Raw genomic sequence first — 23,057 nt, 5'->3', positions numbered from 1 at the left:
GTTTTTTTTTTTTTAAATGGTCGACTTTGTAAGTTGAGGTGTGCCTTACTTTGCTTATTTGACTGTAATTGTGTAAACTTTGGCACTCATTTGGTTTTCCCTTGGGACAAACCCAAAGCATTTGGTAGTTAAAGAGACTCCAAACAAACCACAAATTACATTTGTTTGGAAGAAAATGTGTCCTGGGAGGAACTGGGCTCACTTAAACCACGGTCTTCCAGCTTTGCCATCGGGTCTTTCAAATCTACATGATCCCTCATCAATGGTCCATGAAGCTCGGACATTGTTTTTGGGTAGCCTCCTTCAAAGTTAGAATACATAATATCCCAAAGTTCATTGCACTTGTAGGGTGGGACAGTTTGACTTGTCATAGTAGGAAAAAATCACGGGTGTTACCAATAACATCAACGATGGCTCCATTCAATCTGAGTGTTCGGGGACCCTAAAACCGAAGCAGCTAAATGGAATCCAGCCATCTTTGATTTGATCAGTTACACCTGTGCTTTTTCCTACTGTGACAAAATGTCGGTGAAAAGGCCTGAGAGGTGCAGGACCTCCAGTGTCAATCACAGCACGAAGCTGTTTTGCACTGCACTTGTTGTGTTGCTAGGTGATTTTTACCAGCCGGTTCACCCAAAGCACAATAAATTCTGTGGACAAAACGCTTCTCTTTCAGTAATCTATAGAGCTTTTAAAAGAGTCCTCCACTAAGTTTTTAAATAAGGTATCAAAATGAATGCAGCATTTGTATTCCATACAGTCTTGTCTCTCTTGTCAAAATCGCCAACATTACCCAAAATGCAACTCAATTGTCAACAGTTTGTTCGGATATTCAGTAGTGGCTGAGTTGGGAAAACTGTGGCTCAGAGGAAGAGCGGGTCGTCAATCAGAGGATTGGCTGGACACTAAACCCCAAAATTGCTTCCGAGGGCTGTGCCATCAGTGTATGAATGAGTATGAATGTTAGTTTGTCCTGATGGGCAGGTGGCACCTTGCATGGTAGCCCCTGCCATCAGTGTATGAATGGGTGAATGATGACATGTAGTGTTAAAGCGCTTTGAGTGGTCGAAAGACTAGAAGAGGTATTATACAAGTATAAGTCCATTTACCATTTAGTGTTATGCTAGTAGCAGTTCATGTAGCCTTAAGTCACAGATATGTTCAAACTTGTAGTCCAACTAAAGCTGACTCAAGTGACATCACTTGAGGACATTGATCAGACTTTACATAGCTCCCTCTGGAGACAATTAGGTTCCCCTTTAAGTAAGTGATGCACTCCGATTCTCATGTGATTGAAGAATTTGCCAACATGTCAGGATTTCAAGGCACGAGAAAAAACTAATCGATGTAGCCACATGGTCCAAACAAATGATACTGGGTCCATACAATCTAAATTTACAGTCATCAGTCATTAAAATAAAAAGTCATCTACTAACTAACAGCAGGGTAAGAATACACAAAATCCAACCAAACTCTGAGAGCCGGCCGGCGTTGGTCTTTGCGCTCCCTGCGCTGGGTTTAACCTGTGTAACGGGAGCAACACAAAGTTTGCTAATCAGACAGGGAGTCGGGGCTGATTTTGTACATGTAAATAATTGCACATGATTATGTGTATGCATATGGCTGGGTGAAGTAAATACGGGAAAGGTGTTCAATGTAACTGAATAATTTATTTTCAAAGTGAAACTATATTCTAATTGTGCTTCATGTTTTCCTATTCTTCTTTATTTCTTCATAGTACACATAAAATATATTTTCAAAATTTAAATTTAATATTTTTTTCCATTCCTTTTATTTCTATACTTTGTTATTTAGGTTTATCAATTTGGAAGTAGTTTTATTTGTTGGATTCTTTTGAAAATATCTTTTGGAGACTTGTTATGCCTTTATTAGATCGGTAATTAGATGAGAAAGAGATGGGGAATAACATGCAACAATGGTTCACTGTCGGCCCCTTATCCTAGGCCATTGGTTGGTTCCACTGGTTAGATGTTTCAGACTACAGAACCGTAAATGTTTAAGTGACGCATTTCTTGGAATTATAGCACTTAGAAGTTCTCTGTTCTCAAGTTCTCGATCTCTCACCAGTGGTCTTATATTTTGGCTGCTGAGCGACAGCATTTAAGTATCAACTACAGTGCATCCTGCTGTGAGGTCAGCGTGGAGGTGGTTGAAGTAAAACTTTAATGATCCCTGTGGGGACAGTAGACCACTGCAGCGGCTAAGTAACAGGACAGAGTGGGACAAAAGGCCGAGGGTCTTACCTTGGAGTTGAGGTCTCTGTGGTAAATGTTCTTGTAGTGCAGGTAGATCATTCCTCTGCTTATATCGCAGGCCAGGTCCACTTTCTCTCTCCAGCACAGGGGAACATCTTTCCTGACCAGAAGCTCCTCCAGACAGCCACCATTCACATACTGACACAGCCAACATAGACCAGGTTACACTGTCACAAAACACATGAATCCAAACTGAGCAGTAAAACTGTAATAATGCATTTGTTGGATTCCATACACTAATATGAATATAGGTGGACAGTACAAAAATATCAGATTACGTGAACGTATAATTTCCTGTCATATACAGTCATTACTCTGAAGCAATGAACCCTGGTTACACAATAAACGCTCACCATTTCTTTATCACTATCAACTCCTATCAGTGTAATCTGTTTTTCCACACTCAGAACAAAGCCAGCGAGCATGCACACCCACCATGACTCACAAGGTGCAAAAGTAAAAAGAAAAGGCGTGGGACTCACCTCTAAGATTGGATAAAGTTTGTCTTCTTTGACACAGATTCCCAGATATCTAGAAGGAGAGGAAATGTGTTTATTACTTGTCCCGTAACTTCTTAGTTGAGTTTCTCAAGGAAATCTAGAATGCATCATGTTAGCACGCTAACACGCTGAACTAAAATGGCGAGCACGGTAAATATCATCCTTGCTTAGCATTAGTATGTTAGCTTTGTCCATGAGAGTGTGTTAGCATTTAGCTCAAAGCCCCGCGGCACACAGCTACACAGGAACAATAGTTGCCATGCTAGCAGCTTTTGGTCCCTGAATAAAGAAATGATTAAAACATTAGCGTCCATAAAAAACAATTCAGCAGAAAGTCACCATATTTTAACATAAGTTGATTAGGACCTTCATGAAAGGATAAGATTAATGATATTTTTCATACTGACAACAAATCCCAGAAAATGACCACAAACAACAGTCTGTCTCATACTATCCGACTTTCCTACCTTGTCTTTGGCTCTAAGCCCCAATGCCGTTCATTTCTACTAAAATCTTTAAAAACTGGGCTCAGTAATTCTCTAAAACTGCTGGGCGCTGTAATTTTTAATCAAACATGACTCAAACAAGAGGGAATCATGCATTTGCTAGGGACTACTTTCAGCGGTGGATTAATCCACATTTAGTGCTCTAGTGAGTATTTGGGGCAGCAGGGCGGTGTATGTAAGACTGAGTCAAAAATCAATTACAGTGTGTGTGTTCATGGTCATGAGGGAACTTGTCACCCAATGCGACAGTGTGATTGATGTGTTTTTAACAATAAATACACAAATATACTGAGATAATAATTGTTATTTGGATTCATTTTTTATTGAAATTTCTTGAGAATAAGAAGAATAAAGAAAATCATCAGGCATATCCTTAAGAAAGTAAGATTTGATAAGGACGACTTTATTATTGAAATTTGCCGTTAGTTTTGCCATAAAAAGAACAGTAACAACAGCAATTCGGAAATCGTAGTTATTTTAAGAAAATCTATAAAAAAATCTATTTAAATAAAAATGATATGTATACATTTATATAGTGAACCCTCTGGCTAAAGGATTTTGTTTTTATTGCATACAGTTCTTAAGACACTGTCTTCACAACCATGATTCAGCACACAGAGAGACAGATGTCTTACATCCATCTACAATAGTGTCGGGATATAACTAATAACTTGCATCCAAATGTGTGACTGAGATTTTACAAGGTAACTAGGAAATATTTAGCTTAGTTTAAAAACTTGACTGAACGTGACTTGTCCATTTCGTACTGTAGATTTTCAAACCTATTAATTTCCAACATCCAGACAGGTTGACACCTGATTGCAGTTTATTATCAAAGCAGGTTAGTGTGTGTGTGTGTACGTAGGTACTGACAGTATGGGCACTGCTTTCACCACAGCCTAGAACGGTGAGCAGATAAGCTGCTCTGATAACCTTACTGCTGTGTCCTTGCTAAATGGCTAAAATAAGATTGCTTGGGCAAACATGTCCGCGTGGTTTCACACCTTATGTAACTGCTGTAGCCAACAGGCCCAGTGTTAAATAGCCCCAAGGTGTCATTATATTTATGTTGAATGCAGCTGCAGCGAGGCTGTGCTTCGGTCAACTACCAAACTACATACACTAAGCAACATGGTACTTGCAAGTTTTTGGTCCCCTTTCCAATAGGTTTTTTATGAAATTTATTAAGCTGTTCTAATCAATAATTTAATACAAACAATGGATCGAATGACTACATGTAAGGTAGTGATGGATATCTCTGCAGACTCAGTTCTATGGAGCGTTTTGATTTTACGACCAGTAACATTGTTGTTTTTGGTTCAGTCTCACCGCTCTCGCCAACCTCGTTTTCATCAACTTTGTTTTGAACGGAAAAAGGTTCTGAGAACACCACTGTACACCAACTACACAGCGCCAAACATCAGACAGACAAAGTTAGCAACTAGCTAGTGAAACATTTCGCAGCTAAACAGACGGCGGAGACTAAAATAGAGCTAAAAGAGAAAGACTTTATCAGATGGACACAAACACAAGTCCAAATAATAGGAATAGTAGTAAATTATATACATAAATGCTGCTTTAATGACATTATTGGAGCAGTTTTATATATGTACAAGGCCATGTGACTATATGTACAATAACTTAAAGAAGAGTGTTTTAAACTCCTTAAAGCTACGGTCCGTAATGTTTCTCAAAAACATTTCTTGTTATATTTGTAAAAAATTCTCATATTTGTTGAAATCCCAACAGCAACCAATAAATCAAATGCTTTCACAAAAAATGTTTTAATAAATATATATATATATATATATATATATATATATATATATATATATATATATATATATATATACTGTAAGACTTTCTTGCTAGATTTAGCGACTGATTACTGTGGCTCAGTAATCAGTAGATTAAACTCTTTGAAATATTTAATCTCATTGAAATACATTTAGAGGGTTGTGTGGATTTTTGCGTTGTTTTCAGCAATTATCAACGTAATAGTATGAACCATAGTATAACTATTTAGTGTAGTTGAGGTAAGAATATATGTTTAAAAGGTATTCCCATTATACTCTGTAACTCTGATAGCCATAAATACTGCTACGAAGCTTAAGACTGTGGAGTGGAAAAAGAGAGAGTATATGTGTGGGAGAGTGTCGAGCCTGTAAAAACGGAGAAGATAAACTGCAGCTTTTTTTGCTTGAGTAGAATTTAACCCTTTGGACAAAGCACAAAAGCTCCAGTAAGAAGAGGGTGATGGGTGGGCTGTTACCTGACGATGTTGGGGTGGGAGAGTTTCTGCAGCAGGCTGATCTCCCGTACGATGCTGTCTTGGTCCACGTCGTTTTTGTAGATCTTCACCACCGTCACCTTGCGACTGGTGCTGTGAATCACCTGAAGGACATTAAAGGCAGAGATAGTGGAAGCGGCAATAGCAGCAGTTGGGGGCAGCAGAGATGGGGAGACTAGTAGATATACAGCGGAGACGGTGAGACAACAGTAAGATTCTGAAAGTGTGTGTTCTTTGTGGATGTAATTTAAAAATCGGTCCGAAATCCGAGAACGAAAGCTGTCTTTCTCGATCTTATTTGATCGCATCTCTTGCCCATCCTGTGGCCTCTTTCTAGCTCATTTCATCATGGACAAAGCCTTAATGTATGAAAATCAGCTCTCCCTGTGGCACCACTCCAGCACCGGTGGTGTCACATAAGGAGTTATATAAGGTCTCATCTGAGGATGAGCATTGCGCACCCACGGTCTCCAAAGCCATTGGGCCAATCACGGAATGGCAAGAATGTCCCAATTAGTGTCTGGAACAAAGCAAGCTTTGATGGCAGCTCATACATAGGCCGGCAACAAGGCAACACAGGCTGGAGGAGGGAGGGAATACCTTGTAGACTTTGGAGAAGAAGCCACTCCCGATCAGCTCGGCGGTGAAGTTCTCCCAGAACTCCAGCTTGCGGACAGCAGTGCGGAGCTTCTGCCAGCGGTCCACATGGTAGTACTTGTCCGAGGACTCACCGTACAGGGTGGGACTGGTGGGGTCCGGGGACACGTCCACATCACACATCCTGGAGATGTCCGCTGGGAAAGTAGAGACAAATAGACACAGGTTAGGCTGAAGATGCGAAAAGGGTTACATTTTTGAGCTGGATTTATTCAGATAGTCCATTTCTTATGACAAAGGACCAGTTGTTCCGAAACCTGTACCGTTTTGATTCCCAGGTTCGGTTTCTTTAGGCACATGTGAACACAGCAATTCGGACACTTGACAAAACAAGTGGGCTGATATCTACAAATGATGGTCTTCAATGGCCTCCACTCGTACTCTGGAGTGGTTTGTTTACAGCAAGAATGCAATCCATCCAAAACAACCAGGCCTATAAATATAATCAAATCAGGTCTACCTGATGCGCCATCTGAAAAACAATTGTCATGCAAGTATGTGGCAGTATGCACACATCAAAGCCTATCTCCGGCGGCGAACTCTTGAGGAGGCATGTGTTCTAATAAAATGTAATAGGGCATCGTTTTCTAGTCGCAGTCTAGCTGCTTGGATATTATGTTCATTTAATGGACACTACTAAACTAATCACATAAAGGCAATGAAAACAATTAGCAACACACACCGCCTGTGCTCCATAATGAAGAAGAAAAAAAAAGAAAGAGGAGGAAATGTTTTGAGGCAAATCTTCCCGCTAAATTTTCTGACCAATGAGAGAACAGTTTGTCCACAACTTTTTGAACCGCTCTTGAATGTTGCTGTGTGAACACAAACAAACCGAGCGGAAAATGCAACAAATAAGTCCATGAATCGGAACAAAGCAGACAAACTGCAGGTCTAGAAACACCGAGAGGCACAGTCCTAAATGTTCAGATCAGGGGGCAACCTCCGGTTCTGCCGAGTGAATCCGATGCGGAAGTGTCTTATAACCTGCATTGTCTTTACTGACCAGCAGGCGCCAACTCCTCCAGTTGGAAAAATAAGTCTGATTGTCTATGAGAAAATGACTCTCCTTCTCACTTGATTTATTACCTCAGTAAACATTGTAAACATGAGTTTATGGTCTCAATATCTAGTTTCAAGTCTTCTTCAATACAGCATGATGTTCATTTAGTAAATGATGGTCCATTTAGAGTCAAATAGACCATAAAGCAGAGTATGCTTTAGAGCGGGCTTACTGTGATTGACAGGCCACTGCCGCTACCGTTTCTACATCATTCTTCCGCATTTCAAATATGATAACTTCCGTACATTGGTTGCAAAAAAAATAACATGATGACGGCCTTAATCCAAGATGGCAAAATCGCCGAACTCGAGGCTTCATAATGGCAGTCCACAAACCAATGCGTGACACGATGACTATGTCCACTCCTTTTACACAGTCTAGGGTTCAGATTTGAGCCATGTAGAATGATGCAAATGTATTGTTTTGGTTACTTTGAACAAATAGTGAGTCTCTTACGCAGCTGACAATCACTGCTGGTGAAGCTCGTGAACTCCGAATCAAACTGATCAAATATGAATTGAGATTCTGTTAATGCATTGGCTTTTTTGGGCCTTAAATGTTTTTAGAAACATTTTTTAGTTGCTGTTTCGCTGAAAAATTAGAAAGTTTGTGACCCGGCTGCCATGTTGAAAACCAAGCACCGGCCACCGACCGGAGTAAACTGTTCATGGTGTGGGACTGTATTTGGAACATGATGTTGATGTTTTTTTGTTTTTTTTATGTAATCTTCCAATGCTTTGAGCACCAAAAAAAATTCTAATGCTCAGGGATTTTGGGCTAGTGACTGGCGCTATGACTTATTATTTGTAATTCAAACTATCGTTCCGACGTAGGAAAAGAAATACATGTTTGACTGTAGGCTTTATTTTTTAGAGAATCCTAAAATCACAGTCTAAAGTTAAATGGAAAATGGAATTGAAAAAATGGTGAGCCCTTCTGAAAAGCCTATCATGACAGCAAACCATCTAAGACATACCTCTTACCATGTACTCTTAAAACTATGTTATAGCTGCATACTGGTATATATGAATTCACCAATATCTAAGATTATTTCATTGCACACTGCTGCTAAACTGATTACGCCAACACAAAAGACTGTGTGACAGCCAAAAGGGCAATTTAACAGCATGAAAGCGACCCTGGATGAAAGAGGAGCTCACAAAATGTCTAATTTCACTCTCCCACTTATTAACTGCATGGAGGAGGGAGAGTGCCTACACTTTACAGAGTGAAACAAAGACGGTGAATAATGAGCGGCTTAAAATAGAGGCAGGACTGACGGATAACAAGGCTGGACACTGAACTCATTTGTACAGAGCGGTCAAGAGAGCTGTTTGTCCTCAAGAGAAGGTATCATCTCATCTCTGCTTACACAAAACACATATTGTGTGTGTAGAATAGAAGAGACCGATTCAAGTAAATGTGTCGTAAGAGATTGCATTCAATTATCTCTTTTTTTTGCCACAATTCCTCATTATTTTTGTTGAAAAGATCGTGGTTTGGGTCAGGCTGGTTTCATCCAGCATTCGTAGCAATACCTACGAAAAATGATGCGCCGTAATTTGTAGATATCCCACAATTTGTTTGCGCAGGTTATCTATGTAATCTTGAATGAGGACATATAAAGGCCCCTAAGGCATGGATGGGTTGAACAAACAGCAATCTTTTAGCCAGGAGACCGCTGTTCGTTCCCCATGTGAAACGAGAAGTCAATGTTGATGTTTTTGTTACGTAACTTAGCATACTTCAGTGACAGTACTTCCGTGGTTATTTTAACCAAAACGACGATCTGTTCCTAAACCTAACCTAGTAGTTGTGTTGCCTTAACCTAACTGAGTTTCAAGACAAGACGGAAGTTTATTTTGAAAAGACCGTATGCATGTAACGAGTGGAAATTGACACGAGTTGCAGGTTTGCGTAGGAAAACGCACAAATATGATTAATAACTTTTCGTAGGATATCATACAAACGTTGTATGAGGATAAGCTGTTCTGGTCAAAATAAGTATGTCTGTTACGTAAAATAAGTAAGCAAAGTTAAGTAACAAAAGTAAGGTAAAATAAGAAACTGTTGACTTGTGACACGAACAAGGACTTAGTGAAAGTCCTGTTTGTTTGACCCAAACATCCACCCTGACCTCCTACCCAAAGCAAACTTTCTCCCGTTTTATTCTACGTCAGTTCCTCTGACCGTCTAATATTGCCACAGATGGGTTTACATTGGAGTTAGTTGAAAGCCCGCTGTGTCTCATACGTATAGTAAAGGATGCTTCGTGTGTATTGTTGACAAGTTAGGAGTGAGAATGGGTTGTGCAAGGATTCCCCAAGTCACTGTAGCATCTCATAAACTTCTGTTCACACAGGGAGACCTCTTCGCTGCTCTCTATTCCCCAAAACAAGGGGCAGTCCTGACCTAATTCCAGCCACAGAGGACAACACTGAAGGTCAGAGTTTGTTTTGCCACGACAAGGGCCTCTCTCACCGTTACAGTGACGACAGTGGAAAGCACATGCCGACACGCCAACACAATCAGAAAGGGTTTTTTGTCAATCAAGCCGGGGGGAATCAGACCCGTCTATTCATTCTGCTCTTTTGTTCATTCGGCTTCAGACTAAACAATCGGCGCACTCTCAGCTCTAACGGTGTCAGAGAGAACTACTTACAAGTCAGCTCTGTCATCTAGCAGTCAATCTCTGTGTCTGCTTACTGCCGTCTCAATCCTTCATCCTTCTCTTTGTCAATAGTATTTTAAAGCTGTTTTTTATCACCACTTTGGAAGCTGAAATGTCATGCCCCCCAAAATGTGTGAAATGCATTCTCATCAGCCGGTAACAATATCTAATAAAGCTGAAGCAAATGTCTAACATTGTATGCAACATGCTAGTAAACAGTAAGCACAACCAGCAGAAGAGCAACATTAGCATTAATTGAAGTCGTGTCCCTGGCTACCAATATTCACTCGTCTTTGAGCTCTGTTTTTGGTCTCCACCTATTCCTAAGAAATATGTCTGGCTCTTTAGCTGCTAAATGCTCCACTGTGGATATTAGCTATAGTTGTCTGTCTGTCGTTTGGGTAGGTAGTATGAAAACAGATGCCTGCTGCATCTGAAAACAGTGCTGATGTGAGCGGTGAGACTGAGCCAAAACTAAAAGGCTGTAAAACCAAAACACACTAAAAACGCTTTGTAATTTGAAGCTCTCCCACAACATTTCTTTTGAATGTTATCCACCTAATTATGAACTAAGACGTATAAAGACCGCTTAATCACACACCATGCGGGTGGGAGGGGTGATGGATGGGTCCAAAAAAACAGCGATCTTTTAGCCAGGAGACTGCTGTATGTTCCCCTTGTGAAACGAGAAGTCAATGTTGATGTTTCTGTCACGTAACTTCTGTACTATAGTAGCGGAGCTTCCGTTGGTTATTCTCACCCAAAAGGCGATCTATTCCTAAACCTAACTAAGTCTTTTTTTTTCTGTGAAGACAGAAGTTTATTTTGAAAAGACTGTATGCATGTAAAGAGCCGAAATTGACGTGCTGCGGGCTTTCGTAGGCAAACGCATGAAAAATGAGGGGTAACTTTGGTAGTATATCTTATGACCCGTTGTATGAGGATACGTTGTATTGGGAGTTCTCCTACCTCTATTACAAATCAGATATATGTATCTCACGTCTCATCATTGAATGATGCTTCCTGCAATAATGTCCCCATGTTGACAGACGTTTTCACTGTTCAGTTTTACAAGTTCTGGAGTTTGTGTTGCCTTTCCTGTTTCCTACATTTCTCGATTCCAGATTCCTTTTCCCACTTTGTCTGCTTTTCTCTCGTTCCCTCTCTCTTTCCTCATCCACAGTTATCTCCATCCAAACCAGCACACAGGGACCATGATGAGCACAGGCTGTAGAAAATCATGGATATCCCATCTGTTATGTCATTCTGAGCATTCGGAACATTCTGAAGCCTGCAGTTTGGTATACCACTTGTCATAATCTTCTTTTAGACAACATAATAAGAATCTGGCCGCACATACTCCATACTGCCGGGATTTAAAGCGGTACGTACCATCAACAATGATTAATTTGGCTGCTGTGTTGACAGCTCTGACTCAGATTTCTCGCGTGTGAGCCAAGTCATCATTCTTCAGCAGTTTTGTGTTCTTTTTCCTGACATGGGAAGGTTACACAAGCAGCACGCAGGAAATATGTCCGTTCCACGGTGAAGAGCCGCTATCACAACCCGCTGTGAGTTTGACCCGCTTCTGACCATACACACCGCCAACAGGATATCAGGCTTGGCCATCGCCACGCTGACGACCTGCCGGCTGATAAGGATTGCTGCTCATGAAGGTCTCACAGTAAAAATCTTTTCGCTCCAAAGCAGGATTTCCCCCCCCCCCAGAGTTCCTCCTCTGCCAACAAGGATATGTGTGTCGTGTCTGTTTATACACTTAGACCAGTGTCACCTTCCAAAAATGATGCAAGTAACAGCAACTCAATCGGCTTTTTTCTACACCAAATTGGTACTAATGTACAATCTAACATTCCATGGGACATATGCTGTCACTCACAGAAGGATGGGTCATTTCCAGGAGCACGACATATTGCTAAAAGGAAATGAATGCCAACAAAGTCTAGAAATTAAAATATATTCAGACTCAGGGTGTGGGTTACAGCATCTCTCTGAGCCCCAGTGACTTCAAGCGTAAAGTATGTACGATGTGGGCAACTAGGCCACAGCAGAGCATTAATCGTCCTTTCACAGCCCTCCAGTCACGCCATTTTTGGCTGCTTAAATTGAGCACTTAAACTGGCCTGAGCCAAGTCACGATAGCTGTTAATCACTTTATGGATTTTCCAAAGCGAGGTGACGCAGGCCCCGCAGCACTGCCTCAGTGTGCAAGGCTTCTGAAGGCAGAGAATGGCGGACGGGGATCGGACTGGTCGACCACGCATAGCCCAGTAACAACGAGTTACGCCACTGTTGCAGAACATGAGCAACGTGTTTAAACATCAGGGCACGAAGGATTCAGTTCTCCTTTTCATACTAATATACTTTATAAGTTAGAACACTGTCCCACTGACGGCACACATATAAAACCTAAAGAAAATGCAGATTTAGCATTCTATACTGGGTTCTTGATTAAAATGAGGGGTCAACCAGCATTTTTACTATTATCAAAATCACTATTTGAAAACAAAAAAAAAAAATTAAAAAAATGTATGATAGTCGATAAAATTAATATTTGCCACTGCTGGGAAAAGAGGAATGTTTCGGTGAGTGTGTCAAATGTGAGGCAGCAGATATGGCTTGAGTTGCAATAAAGAATCACAGACCCATACGTTGAAGTTGCAAAAACAACCAGTGGTAACTTTCTGCTTTTAGTAAAAGTAGTTACTGAATGCAACTTCCATTCTATGAGTACAAGAACTGTTAGGACAGGAAGAGGGAGAGAGACGGCGTCTGGACGCGGGCGAAACATGTGACCTGAAACCAGATTATCATATCTTATCAGGTATATCAAATATAATGACCTGCCGATGTGCATTCAACCTGCGTTGGACCCGTTCATATGATTCACTCTGTTTGTCCTTGTTAGTAGAGAGTCCAGTCTGCAGTGCAGTTCATACACTTCACTGACAAACCAGAGAACTGTACAACAATCGGCTTCACGATCAAAGAAAGTTTTTGTTATCACGTCTACACGTCCATGACACTAAGATTAAATTTTTTTAATTGTATATTAGTTCCAAATATTGGTCTCCTTGATTATTACCAGTAACAGACATGAAAAAAAACATACTGGTCGACCCCTAATTAAAATGGTTCAATGAAGGTGAAGCCTGCTATAAGCACAATCAGCGCACACTAAATACTCCAACAATTGCTTAGGGTATTTTGATAATGCACAATAATGAAAGTAGGTTATTTATGAGCAGCAAAAGGTACTTAAAGATGCTTTTTTTTGTCCACTTGGGAATGATTGCCTATTTACAGTACATTTAGCAGACATTCATTTGTGTGAGTTTTGTTTCTAGTCACCTGACTTGCAATATTATAATACTCCTATTTTAGCTCTGCTTTGGTCTCCACCTACTTTTTTCCACTCCTGAGAAAAATATCTCCTTAGCTGTTGTCAATGTTTCACTATGTTCCCCCGCTAATCACTTTGCGGTTTGGTGTGAATCAGGTACAGTAATATATAGTTGGTTTATCACTGAAAACAACTGTTGGATGAGAGTGGTGAGAATAAACCAAAACAAAAAAGCTTTGGGCCCGAAAACCAAAATAATGAGAAGAAAGAAGCTAAAACGATGTGGGAATAAATCGCTGTGGGTTCGTCAACTCTTTTCACATTAAACAAGTCGTTTTATCTATTGTTAATATATAAATAGTGATGCAGTGCAGCTTTACATATTCAAATCACAAGCTGGCACTAAGCAGAATGGCCCTAAGAAAGATATACTATTAATTTATATATAATATTATATATTATTAATTTATCTGGTCGAGATGTATTTACCTAACTATTTTACAAATCTGTAAATAGTGCAATAATGCACTTTTCACCACTGACAGTTTTCATACTTTTTACATTTGCCTAAGTGTGAGTTTATATACTTCTCATGCATACGTATTTCATAGAAGTCTTGCAATGCATCATAAGCACTTTAGTGTAAGTGTAATGATCCGTTCATATTTCCAACCTTCGGTGCAATTTTGTTCAAACTACAGCACTGCTTATTTAGCATTCTCTTTCCTGCTGGTGTAAAAAGTACATTTTCCCACAGGAGCTGGCACCATTATTGAAGCTATCTAATATAATGTCGAACACATCATCAACTAAGAAAACATACAGCGTAACAAAACTTTCAGTCATCATGATTTTGCGTCACAGCAGCATTACTCTGTTTTCTGTCAAAGCACTCTCATCGTGTGTCCTTCTGAGCCGTATTGACATGAGCTTGGAGATGGTGCAACAGCGTCAACAGGCTACATATCAATGACACACAACAATACGTAGGTGGAGCCATTCGGCATGCTGCATCTTCATGCTGGACATCATCCACAAATCTTACTGCATTACTAATTCGGCTGACAGCTTTGAAAATAGCAATCCTCATGCCTTGAACCTGTGGTGTCCAACTCTGTGTATGAGGATCCATGGGAGCTTCTATTACAGATCAGTAACTATAAATCCATTCCTCACTAATGCAATATTGACCTGGTCTGGTAAACAGTATGCATAATAACTCTTGGTATGTTCTGTTTCTGATTATTAAGCCTGAGTTTGTTGCCTTGGAAATCTTGCTATTTGATATTTTTGTGTGTGAACAAACATGCACTAAATTTGGCCATGATGGGGTATACAGTATGGGATGGGTCAACGGATCCTCACACAACGACTTGTATGATATCTTACAAAAAGTTACTCCTCATTTAAGTCCAGCAACACGTGTCAATTTATGCTTGTTATCATGCATACAAACTTTTATCTTCCCAGGAAACAACCCAGTTACGTTTAAGCAAACAAAACTACTTGGTTAGGTTTGATAAAAGATTGCCGTTTGGGTTAAAATAACTACAGAAGTGCAATTACTAAAGTTCGCAAGTTAAGTGACAAATAAATTAACGTTGACTTTTACATGGGGAACGAACAGCAGTGTCTCTTGCTGTCTTTATACTTTGTCGTTGATGATTACGTGGATAACATACAAAGAATTTCGTGAGAAATCTACGAATTACAGCTCATTATTTTTCGAACCCAGCTTATAAGGGACCAAGGTTTGCTGGAAGATTTGTGCAGCTCAGTTATGGATTTGTTTAATTACTATAGAAGACAACAGGCTGAATAGAAGGATATAACTTTGTAAATGAATAGTTCAACATTTTGGGAAAATGTGCTTATTCATTTTCTTGCTGAAGGTTTTGTGAGAGGAATGATACCATACCATTTAATTGTATAGATAAAAATATGCTTAAGTTAACAATGTGTTAACTTTAAAGGTATTTGTCTTACACTAAGCTAAGCTAACTGGCTGCTTGCAGTTACTTCATATTTATTGTTTAGACATGCGAGTTCAGTGTGGAAAATGAGTTCCATTTGAAAGCTTTTCAACCTAGAACATATATTTAAATGGTGCTTGATGTTCACAACAGTGATTCAACCAGTTCATGAAAGCTCTTTAACTGTTCTGCTCGCTTGGAGGTCTTTCCTTGGAACAATCGCTCGTCACTCAGGAACTGATACATTATACAACAGTTCGTCTTCTATGTCTTTCCGTTCCACTGCCCTCATTCACTATCGTCATTTGCCGTGCTTGAACTCAGGTTACACTGTTTGGTCAGCCACACAATGTAACTCACAATATCTTGTTTTACTTTCTGTCTCTTTATACTCCATTATACATCAAATGATCAAACCAAACAAATAGGATCAATTAGAGAATGAAGAGTGCACAATTTTTACTATATCGACTGCAAGTCATGAGTGTCATGAGGATGGAAACAGAAAGCTGCAATGTGGTCATGGCTGTAATGTGCTCTGCACTGGGGTACACCGCCTAATACCATGGTGAAGTGGTAATGTGGTTACTGTTGCCTCTCCAACCCCAAGCTCCAAGGAAGAAGACGTCACATCAGTGATCTCTGAGAAGTGATGTGTTAAGGGACTGTATGAAAAATATTAGATGGTGGTGGGCGTTAAGGGATAGTAAAGAAAGAGGGTTATGTATTTTTCTTTTTTCTTTTATGGAAGATAGTCTTAATATTTAGGGATCAGGGATGGTTTTCTTTCAACTTTTTTCTTTCAACTCATCCCTAATTTCAGATATATTTAGAAAAAGATGTAATGATTACATCAATAATATATATTTTGTGTGCAATTTTGGAGTTCTCTAGCTCTAGAATGTTTGCTTGGAGGTGCTGCTTGTGCCAATTCCACTGATGTAGGTTTAATAAACTGTTCTTTTAGCAGCTCTTGGTTTAACAATAGTCTATGAGCTCTATGAAAAAGATTTTATACCTAGTTATTTTATCAGCTTATTACTGTATATTACGGTTTTGTTTGATTTTATGATGGCTTGATACATCAATGCGTGTTTTTCACTGCTCCTGTAATGTGGCCTTGTGTGCTTTGAAAGGCGGCTATAAATAAAGCATTTTTATCATTCAGTGTGGCTTTGTGGCACAAGGCAGTAAAACTGCCTGTGCCAAAGCACACTGTATATTATCCATCGGGCTTAATAATAATCATCATCATCAGCTTTATCCAAAAGTTTGGCGCACCTCTCCTCACACAGCGTTGCCAACAGCGGCATGAAAAATACATCAAAACGTGCGGCCTGATCGGGAATAGCGCGGAAACTATTTTTCGGAGAGATTCGCCCAGCGGTTTTCCCGAAAATCCCGGAAAACCCCGAAAAACTGAGCAAAATTAAGTTTGGCGCGCTTCTCCTCACACAGCGTTGCCAACAGCGGCGTGAAAAATACATCAAAACGTGCGGCCTGATCGGGAATAGTGTGCCATCTATTTTTCGGAGAGATTCGCCCAGCGGTTTTCCCGAAAATTCCCAAAAATCCCCAAAAACTGAGCAAAGTTTCTCCATTCACTTGAATGGGGTTGCGGCGTGAAGAGAGCTAAAAAAAACACTTAAATTTGGGCCCATATTGACTAGCCCTACTTTAACGTAGAAACATGATTCAAAGTTTAAAACGTAGACAGAACGCTGCACTTTATTGAGCCAAAGGGACATTTCGATAGCTAGCACAGTTTTCATGAAGTCGCAGATTAAGTTTCAGGAAAATTTTGGGTCTGTTTCAGATTTTATAATGGGTGTGCATTGCGCAGCTCATTAAGAGCTAGAGTGAGAGCATAACCATCAGAGTGGAGCGGAGCAGGAAAATCTTCTGTGATTTTTCCAAACAAATTGCTCTAGCTCCCACAATTTTTACTCTATATACACCATTTTTGGCCAAAAAGCTTGGAAATGTTGTGCTGTCGCACACAGATGTCTGTGGAATCCAACGGACTTACACATTTGGCTCAAAGAGCCACAGAGCGACATGAACTCCAACCAACTGCTCCATTAGACTCCATGTTAAATCTGACCACTCATTTCTCAAAGAAAGCAGATGGTACCAGTTTTGCATATTGCGCTTCAGCTCACATTTTATGTGACATTGGTCACATTTTTAAGACCACAAACATAAAAAACACATCTCCGCATTTGCCAGAGTCTTATCCCTCTGACGGTATCCATATTTTATTGATTAGTCTTATGGTTTTGGTATAGAGGGCATATGTTTGACAGGTAGTTTTGTTGGAAATCACTGGTTACTCTCTCTTAATTAGCCTCTAACACACAGGTGCTCCAATCACCAACATGCACCCAAGCACACAGGTGTTTATATGAGCTCATTAGTGATGTTGATAAACACACAGAGGCACTGAGACACACACACATACACTTCTCCCCCTCTCTCTCTCTGTGTGTGTCTCTCTCTCATACAGTCATTCAGGTCTTGGAGACTTTTAGAGGACTCCCCCCCCCCCCCATTTTAAAATAAAAGCCTATAACTGTCTGTCTGCCTGTCTCACTCAGCCTCTCTCTCCTCTCTGTCTGTTTTTCTGTCTGTCTCTCTCTCCCTCTCTGTGTCTCTCTCTATCATACAGTCATTCAGGTCTTAGATATTTTTAGAGGACTTTTCCCCTCTCACCCCCCTCCCCCCCCATTTCAAATTAAAAGCCCCACAGAATGAATTCTAACTGGAATGCTTGTGATGAAGCCTCTCATTTTAGTGTCAAACATTATGATTCTGTCTCCTCTCCCCCTCTCTCACCCACCCAGTCCCACCCTTTTAAAATAAAAGCCCCACAAATACAAGATTCAATCCAAGAGTATGAATCTAAAATGCAGAAAAGAGAGTAGCGCTATCTCAATTGAACCTGAATGACACTACCGGTAACATTGGCGTGTGTATATATTGCGATTTTTTCGGGCAGTAGAAGCCACACTGTCAAAATTTCTTTAGGAATTTTCTAGTTATTATTGCGGTTCATTCAGATAAATGCTAACGTCAGCGTTTATCAGGTATAGTCTTTATCACCATCTAATTATGGTGTAGCAGCATGCTAACATTTGCTAATTACTCCAATGTACAGCAGTGGCTGATGGGAAAGTCATTAGTTGGGCAGGTATTTGGTCGTAAACAAAAGTCTTGGACAAACTAAAATGTGTTGACATGATGATGGCTGGTGATTAAGATACACAAAATGTTGTGCCAATCCATTTGGGTAGATGTTGAGATATTCCACTAGACTGTGTTGGCTGTGTATCGCACACGACATTCCCGTATTTTCCAGGGGCACCGCTGCTGGTTCCGGAACTTAACACTGCCAAAGACGATTCTGATTGGTGTTACAAACACGTGTTCACGAGAATGGGACATGACCTTTGACCACCAAATCAGATCTTTAAGTCAAAAAGAAACATGGCTTGCATTTAAATTTTTGCTTCGCACTATAGGTACAGAATAGCCTAAGGCCTATATTAATATGACATGTTAACACGAGCGCTCAGCTAAGACCAGCTGGCTCTTAAAGTCACACTGACGTTGGTCATATGGACATGTCATCAAAGACATGGTACGGTCCAACAACATATTTTCAGGTGCTTCCTACAGCTGTTAGATCACCAATCACTTAACTTCAAAAGCCCTCAATAATGTCTATGGGAGTTAAATGAATTGCTCATGAACTGAAATTGAATTAGTGAATAACTCAAAAGGCATTAGTTCAAGACTGCCTCGAGCGTTATTGCTTGACTGTACAAATATGTGTGAGATTCTTCGCTCTGTGTTTCTTCTGTGAAGAAAAACACAGTTTGAGAACAACATGCTGCTTGTAGAGAGGGGCGAGTGGGCTGGAAAACAGTGTTAGGGGTCATGCAAAACGTGGAAGCAGCACAATGTATCTCTGTCCCTTTTTCTACTGCCTACTCCCCCCACCACCACCACCACTGAACTCAGCCAGTGTTTGAGCCTCACTGTTTGTCAAGTTCATGCTATGTAGAAAAAATGTGGCTGTGCACCAAAAAGACAACCAACAAACATTCGTGAATGAATGTAGCATTTGAGGCATGTCAAAGTCAACATCCAATGGCAGGCAGCACAGTAGCTGTAATACTGGTGGTAGCTGACGCCAGGTATCAACCTGGGCCCACTACAGTTTGGGTTTGTGTGATGTAGGAAAAAAATCAAAAGGCAAAAAGTGAGAGATGCTCTCACTTTTGTGTTCACTGACCCAGAACACAGGAGCCCCACCCCCACCCCCGTAGAAAAAAAAGGCAACAAGTTAACAACTCGTCCACAAACAATAGGTTTGAAAATGCCCTAACCCACGTGACCCAGGTTAATACTTTTCATCTCACGCTTAGAAATAAAGTGAAAAAGTCTGGCCTACTTCCAAAAAAATGCTGACCTATGAATTTAAAGCTACCTTATAAGTATGTTTGATGAGTAAATGAGAGGGCACTGCCCTATAGAGCATACTGTCAACCACCCCACTATTAAGGTTGGAGTGGTGTGTCTGGAGCGGGTTACTCCCAAACTCCTCATGGAAAATAAAGAACACAAACGGGTACACAGTGAGACATCACAAAGATACTGAGATGTAAAGTTCAGAGGATCGGTCTATATGGTGAGATTATTCTCAGCGTGGCGAGCGCTTAAGGCTGAGAGGCTGGCGGTGATCGCTGCGATCCCTCCGACCCGGGGTGTGGGGGGGGGGACGACTCCCCGTCGGATCCTCCGCATCGGCATCAAACGCAGGAGAAGAAGTGCGGAGAGGATTCGTTAGGATTCCCTCTCTCCCCCTCCCTGTATCCATCCACTGCACAGACTCACACAACAACAGTCTGCATATAAATCCAACTGCCTGTCCTTGGTGAGCAGCGGAGGCGGACGACACACATCGCTCGCCAAGAACTGTTTTCAAAGGCCTGCTGCAAACGACACAGCCAGAGCAAACATGAACATTGCAGCTTAGTAGCCTAGCTTCCAAGGCATGTAACAGTAGCATGAAGGCAAATAAGAAAGTCTGTAAATTATTGAGCTAGTGATCATTACAATGTAAACAACAACCAAACAGAGATAAAAATATATTACATTTTCACAAAAAACTTTTCTAACGAATAGCCTCAAGTAATCAGTTTGATATAATTTAGTATTATATACTTTTATTGTAGTTTACAGACAAGTCTGAGTTTTCCCATAATATATGCATTCTCCAGTTGTTTTTGTGCTTCAGCGGCAAAAATTTATAATGTTTTGATTTATTATATTTACATGTGGTTCTCCTTATCTATTTCTCAGATGCAGATGTTTGCTTTGGCTTGGCATCAGCACAGCCTCACACCTCTTTGTGCTTCTGCTGCGGCTGTATTTCTACATCAAACATTTGGACAAAGTGCTTGCTGCACACGTTACGTTAGTCATACTGACTGCGTACCAGTACCCATAGTACCATGGTACTTAGTATGCCCCGAACGGATTTCCCAATACATAGTACGTCAAATTTGAGTATCCAAAAATTCCAGGATGTTCTACTACACCCGATCTCATTTTGCAGAATGCAAGCCAGCATGTTTGTCTGGCTAAGAGGGTAAAATTTCAAGGTATGTTATGTTATGTATGAAACAGTACATACCTTTTAAGGGCAGCTGCAGTATGTACTAAAAGTAAATAGGAAAAAGTATGCGATTTGGAATGCAGCTTGAGTGTCAGGCTCTCCCTAGTTTTTCCATCAGCCTGCTGATGCCTCACATCTTATTGCCTGTATCCTCAATTTTTTCAGTTTGGCTGCTTATAAAAACATAATTCTGGGTTATTTACCCTGTTGGTATTGCATCCCACCACACAGCAGCTTTTTCGGGATTTTTCTGTTGTTTGCTAGCAGACTAAAGTTACAAGGAGGCACCTTCACACAATATAAAGACAGGGGAGAACGATGAATTGTGTTCCCCTCCTGTGTGTGCGGGACTTAATTGTGCTCCGTCGCAAAAAAATGTGTTATTATAAAATAAAACTTGACTTGATATGAAAGTGTCGTTTTGCTTATGGCATGATATGAAATAAAAATACTACTTAAAAAAAGACCCCTTTGAATTTAAAAAAAATGTCTGTTATTACATAAAAATCATATCCAATAAAACTATTTTGAAAATGTATGATGACATAGCATTTCATAATAATCACTTGAGTTTTAAATAATTTATTCAACTATGTCACAAATTGTTGGTTCATTTACACCATTTATTCCTAAAATATTTGATTTATTTATTATGCAATACTCCGGGGTTCCATGTATCTACTGATGCAGAAATACATTCTCTGAACATTTATAAGAGGTAAAAAGGAAAGAGACCTATAGCCTGTGCAGGATGTGTTCAACATGGTGGGCAGGTAACAGGACACTTCTCTTTGAACGCGTTCGGAGAGGCAGGATGCTGAGTGAAGCTCTTTCTATTTCGGAACAATGCAGAGCTGCACACAATGACTGTACGGCAGAATCACCTGCTTAAAGCCACAGTTCGTCAGAGGCACAACGGCACACAGGAGGTGAAGATTCAACACTAACTGCTGCAATGGATGTGAGACACTGACATGAAACAAACGCAGCAGTGCACAGATCACAGGTCACAGGTCAAGACGGGCGACAGAGTTGCGGTTTCTCAGTTCGGTGCCAGATAACTTGAGCTTGTCACCTACTTACTTCTGAGTGAGACTGCATATCACACACAGATACAAGTCACCAAAAAATCACTTTCTATGGTAATAACACAATCCTTTAAATGTATGCATTCAATGTAAACAATATGAAGAACAGTTAAAAAAAGGAATTTGAATCTCTTAATACTTACTCCATTGATTTAATAAGCTATTCATATGCATCCTGTGGACGGTGGGACAAACGCAGAAGTCTCTGTGCAGAAACTGAGGAGGAACCACATACATGCGACAGGAGATGAGCAAAAGCACAGACACGGGACTTTCCACACAACAAAACAACACGTACAGTTACATGGGCTGTCAGGCAAGCGACATTGAAAACTAACATGCAGACTGATTGGTAGACTTCAATTTCAGACATCGGACAAATGATTCTTTCAAATGAGTCACAGATGAGAGGGTTTCTTGGTGACGCACGACAGTGACACCTGGGAACATCAAATACATTTCTAAGGTGTCTACTATCAAATGAAGTTAATGTCTTTAAATACACACAATACAAAGCTACTGTTGCTGTTTAAAATACATACAACACAATAAAATAACCCTATACCATTGCTCCCAACTAATGAGTGAATTTACTTCTCAGATAGGTTTTTTAGAGAGATAAAAAGTACTTTTACAGGAAAAAACAAAGTCAAAGAAATGTTGTGACAAAGACAGGGACGGCCAAAAAAATAAGCTGTGGGCCCCTGTTGAACCCCCCACCCCCACCCCAATACACATTCCCATAACCAATTTAGCGATTTAGGAGTTTTTGGTCTCCACCAACTCCTTCGAATAATCAGGCTGTTTTGCTAATAAATGCTCCACTATGTTCAGCAGATAGTCACTAACTTTGTTCGTCTGATGTTTGATGCTAGCCAGGTAGCACAGAGTGCATTTTTCACCTTTTTATTAAACTGAGAACTGCCTCCTGGAAATTACCTTAATTCCATTGTCATTGTTGTTGTATAGGTTTATGTTCATATATATAT

The 23,057-nt window shown here is 40.3% G+C and overlaps 1 protein-coding gene across 1 annotated transcript in view; it reads right to left on the bottom strand.

Moving 5' to 3' along the window:
* Window positions 1-22,956, bottom strand: part of LOC116399888 (dual specificity testis-specific protein kinase 1) — a 33,055-nt gene extending 10,099 nt beyond the window's left edge. The window contains exons 1-5 of the mRNA XM_031877347.1: window positions 22,212-22,956; window positions 6,173-6,366; window positions 5,555-5,676; window positions 2,759-2,807; window positions 2,265-2,414 (exon numbers count right to left, since the gene is read on the bottom strand). Coding sequence (XP_031733207.1) covers window positions 2,265-2,414; window positions 2,759-2,807; window positions 5,555-5,676; window positions 6,173-6,366; window positions 22,212-22,305 — 609 coding nt within the window. The 5' untranslated portion in view covers window positions 22,306-22,956. The remainder of the gene's footprint in view (window positions 1-2,264; window positions 2,415-2,758; window positions 2,808-5,554; window positions 5,677-6,172; window positions 6,367-22,211) is intronic.
* Window positions 22,957-23,057: the final 101 nt, after the last annotated feature.

The sequence above is a fragment of the Anarrhichthys ocellatus genome, unplaced genomic scaffold (genome assembly GCF_004355925.1).
Source record: "Anarrhichthys ocellatus isolate YVR2014 unplaced genomic scaffold, GSC_Weel_1.0 scaffold134, whole genome shotgun sequence".
NCBI classification, from domain to species: Eukaryota; Metazoa; Chordata; class Actinopteri; order Perciformes; family Anarhichadidae; genus Anarrhichthys; species Anarrhichthys ocellatus.
Note: the sequence above shows the minus strand (reverse complement) of the source record. Positions and strands in the feature narration are given on the sequence as shown.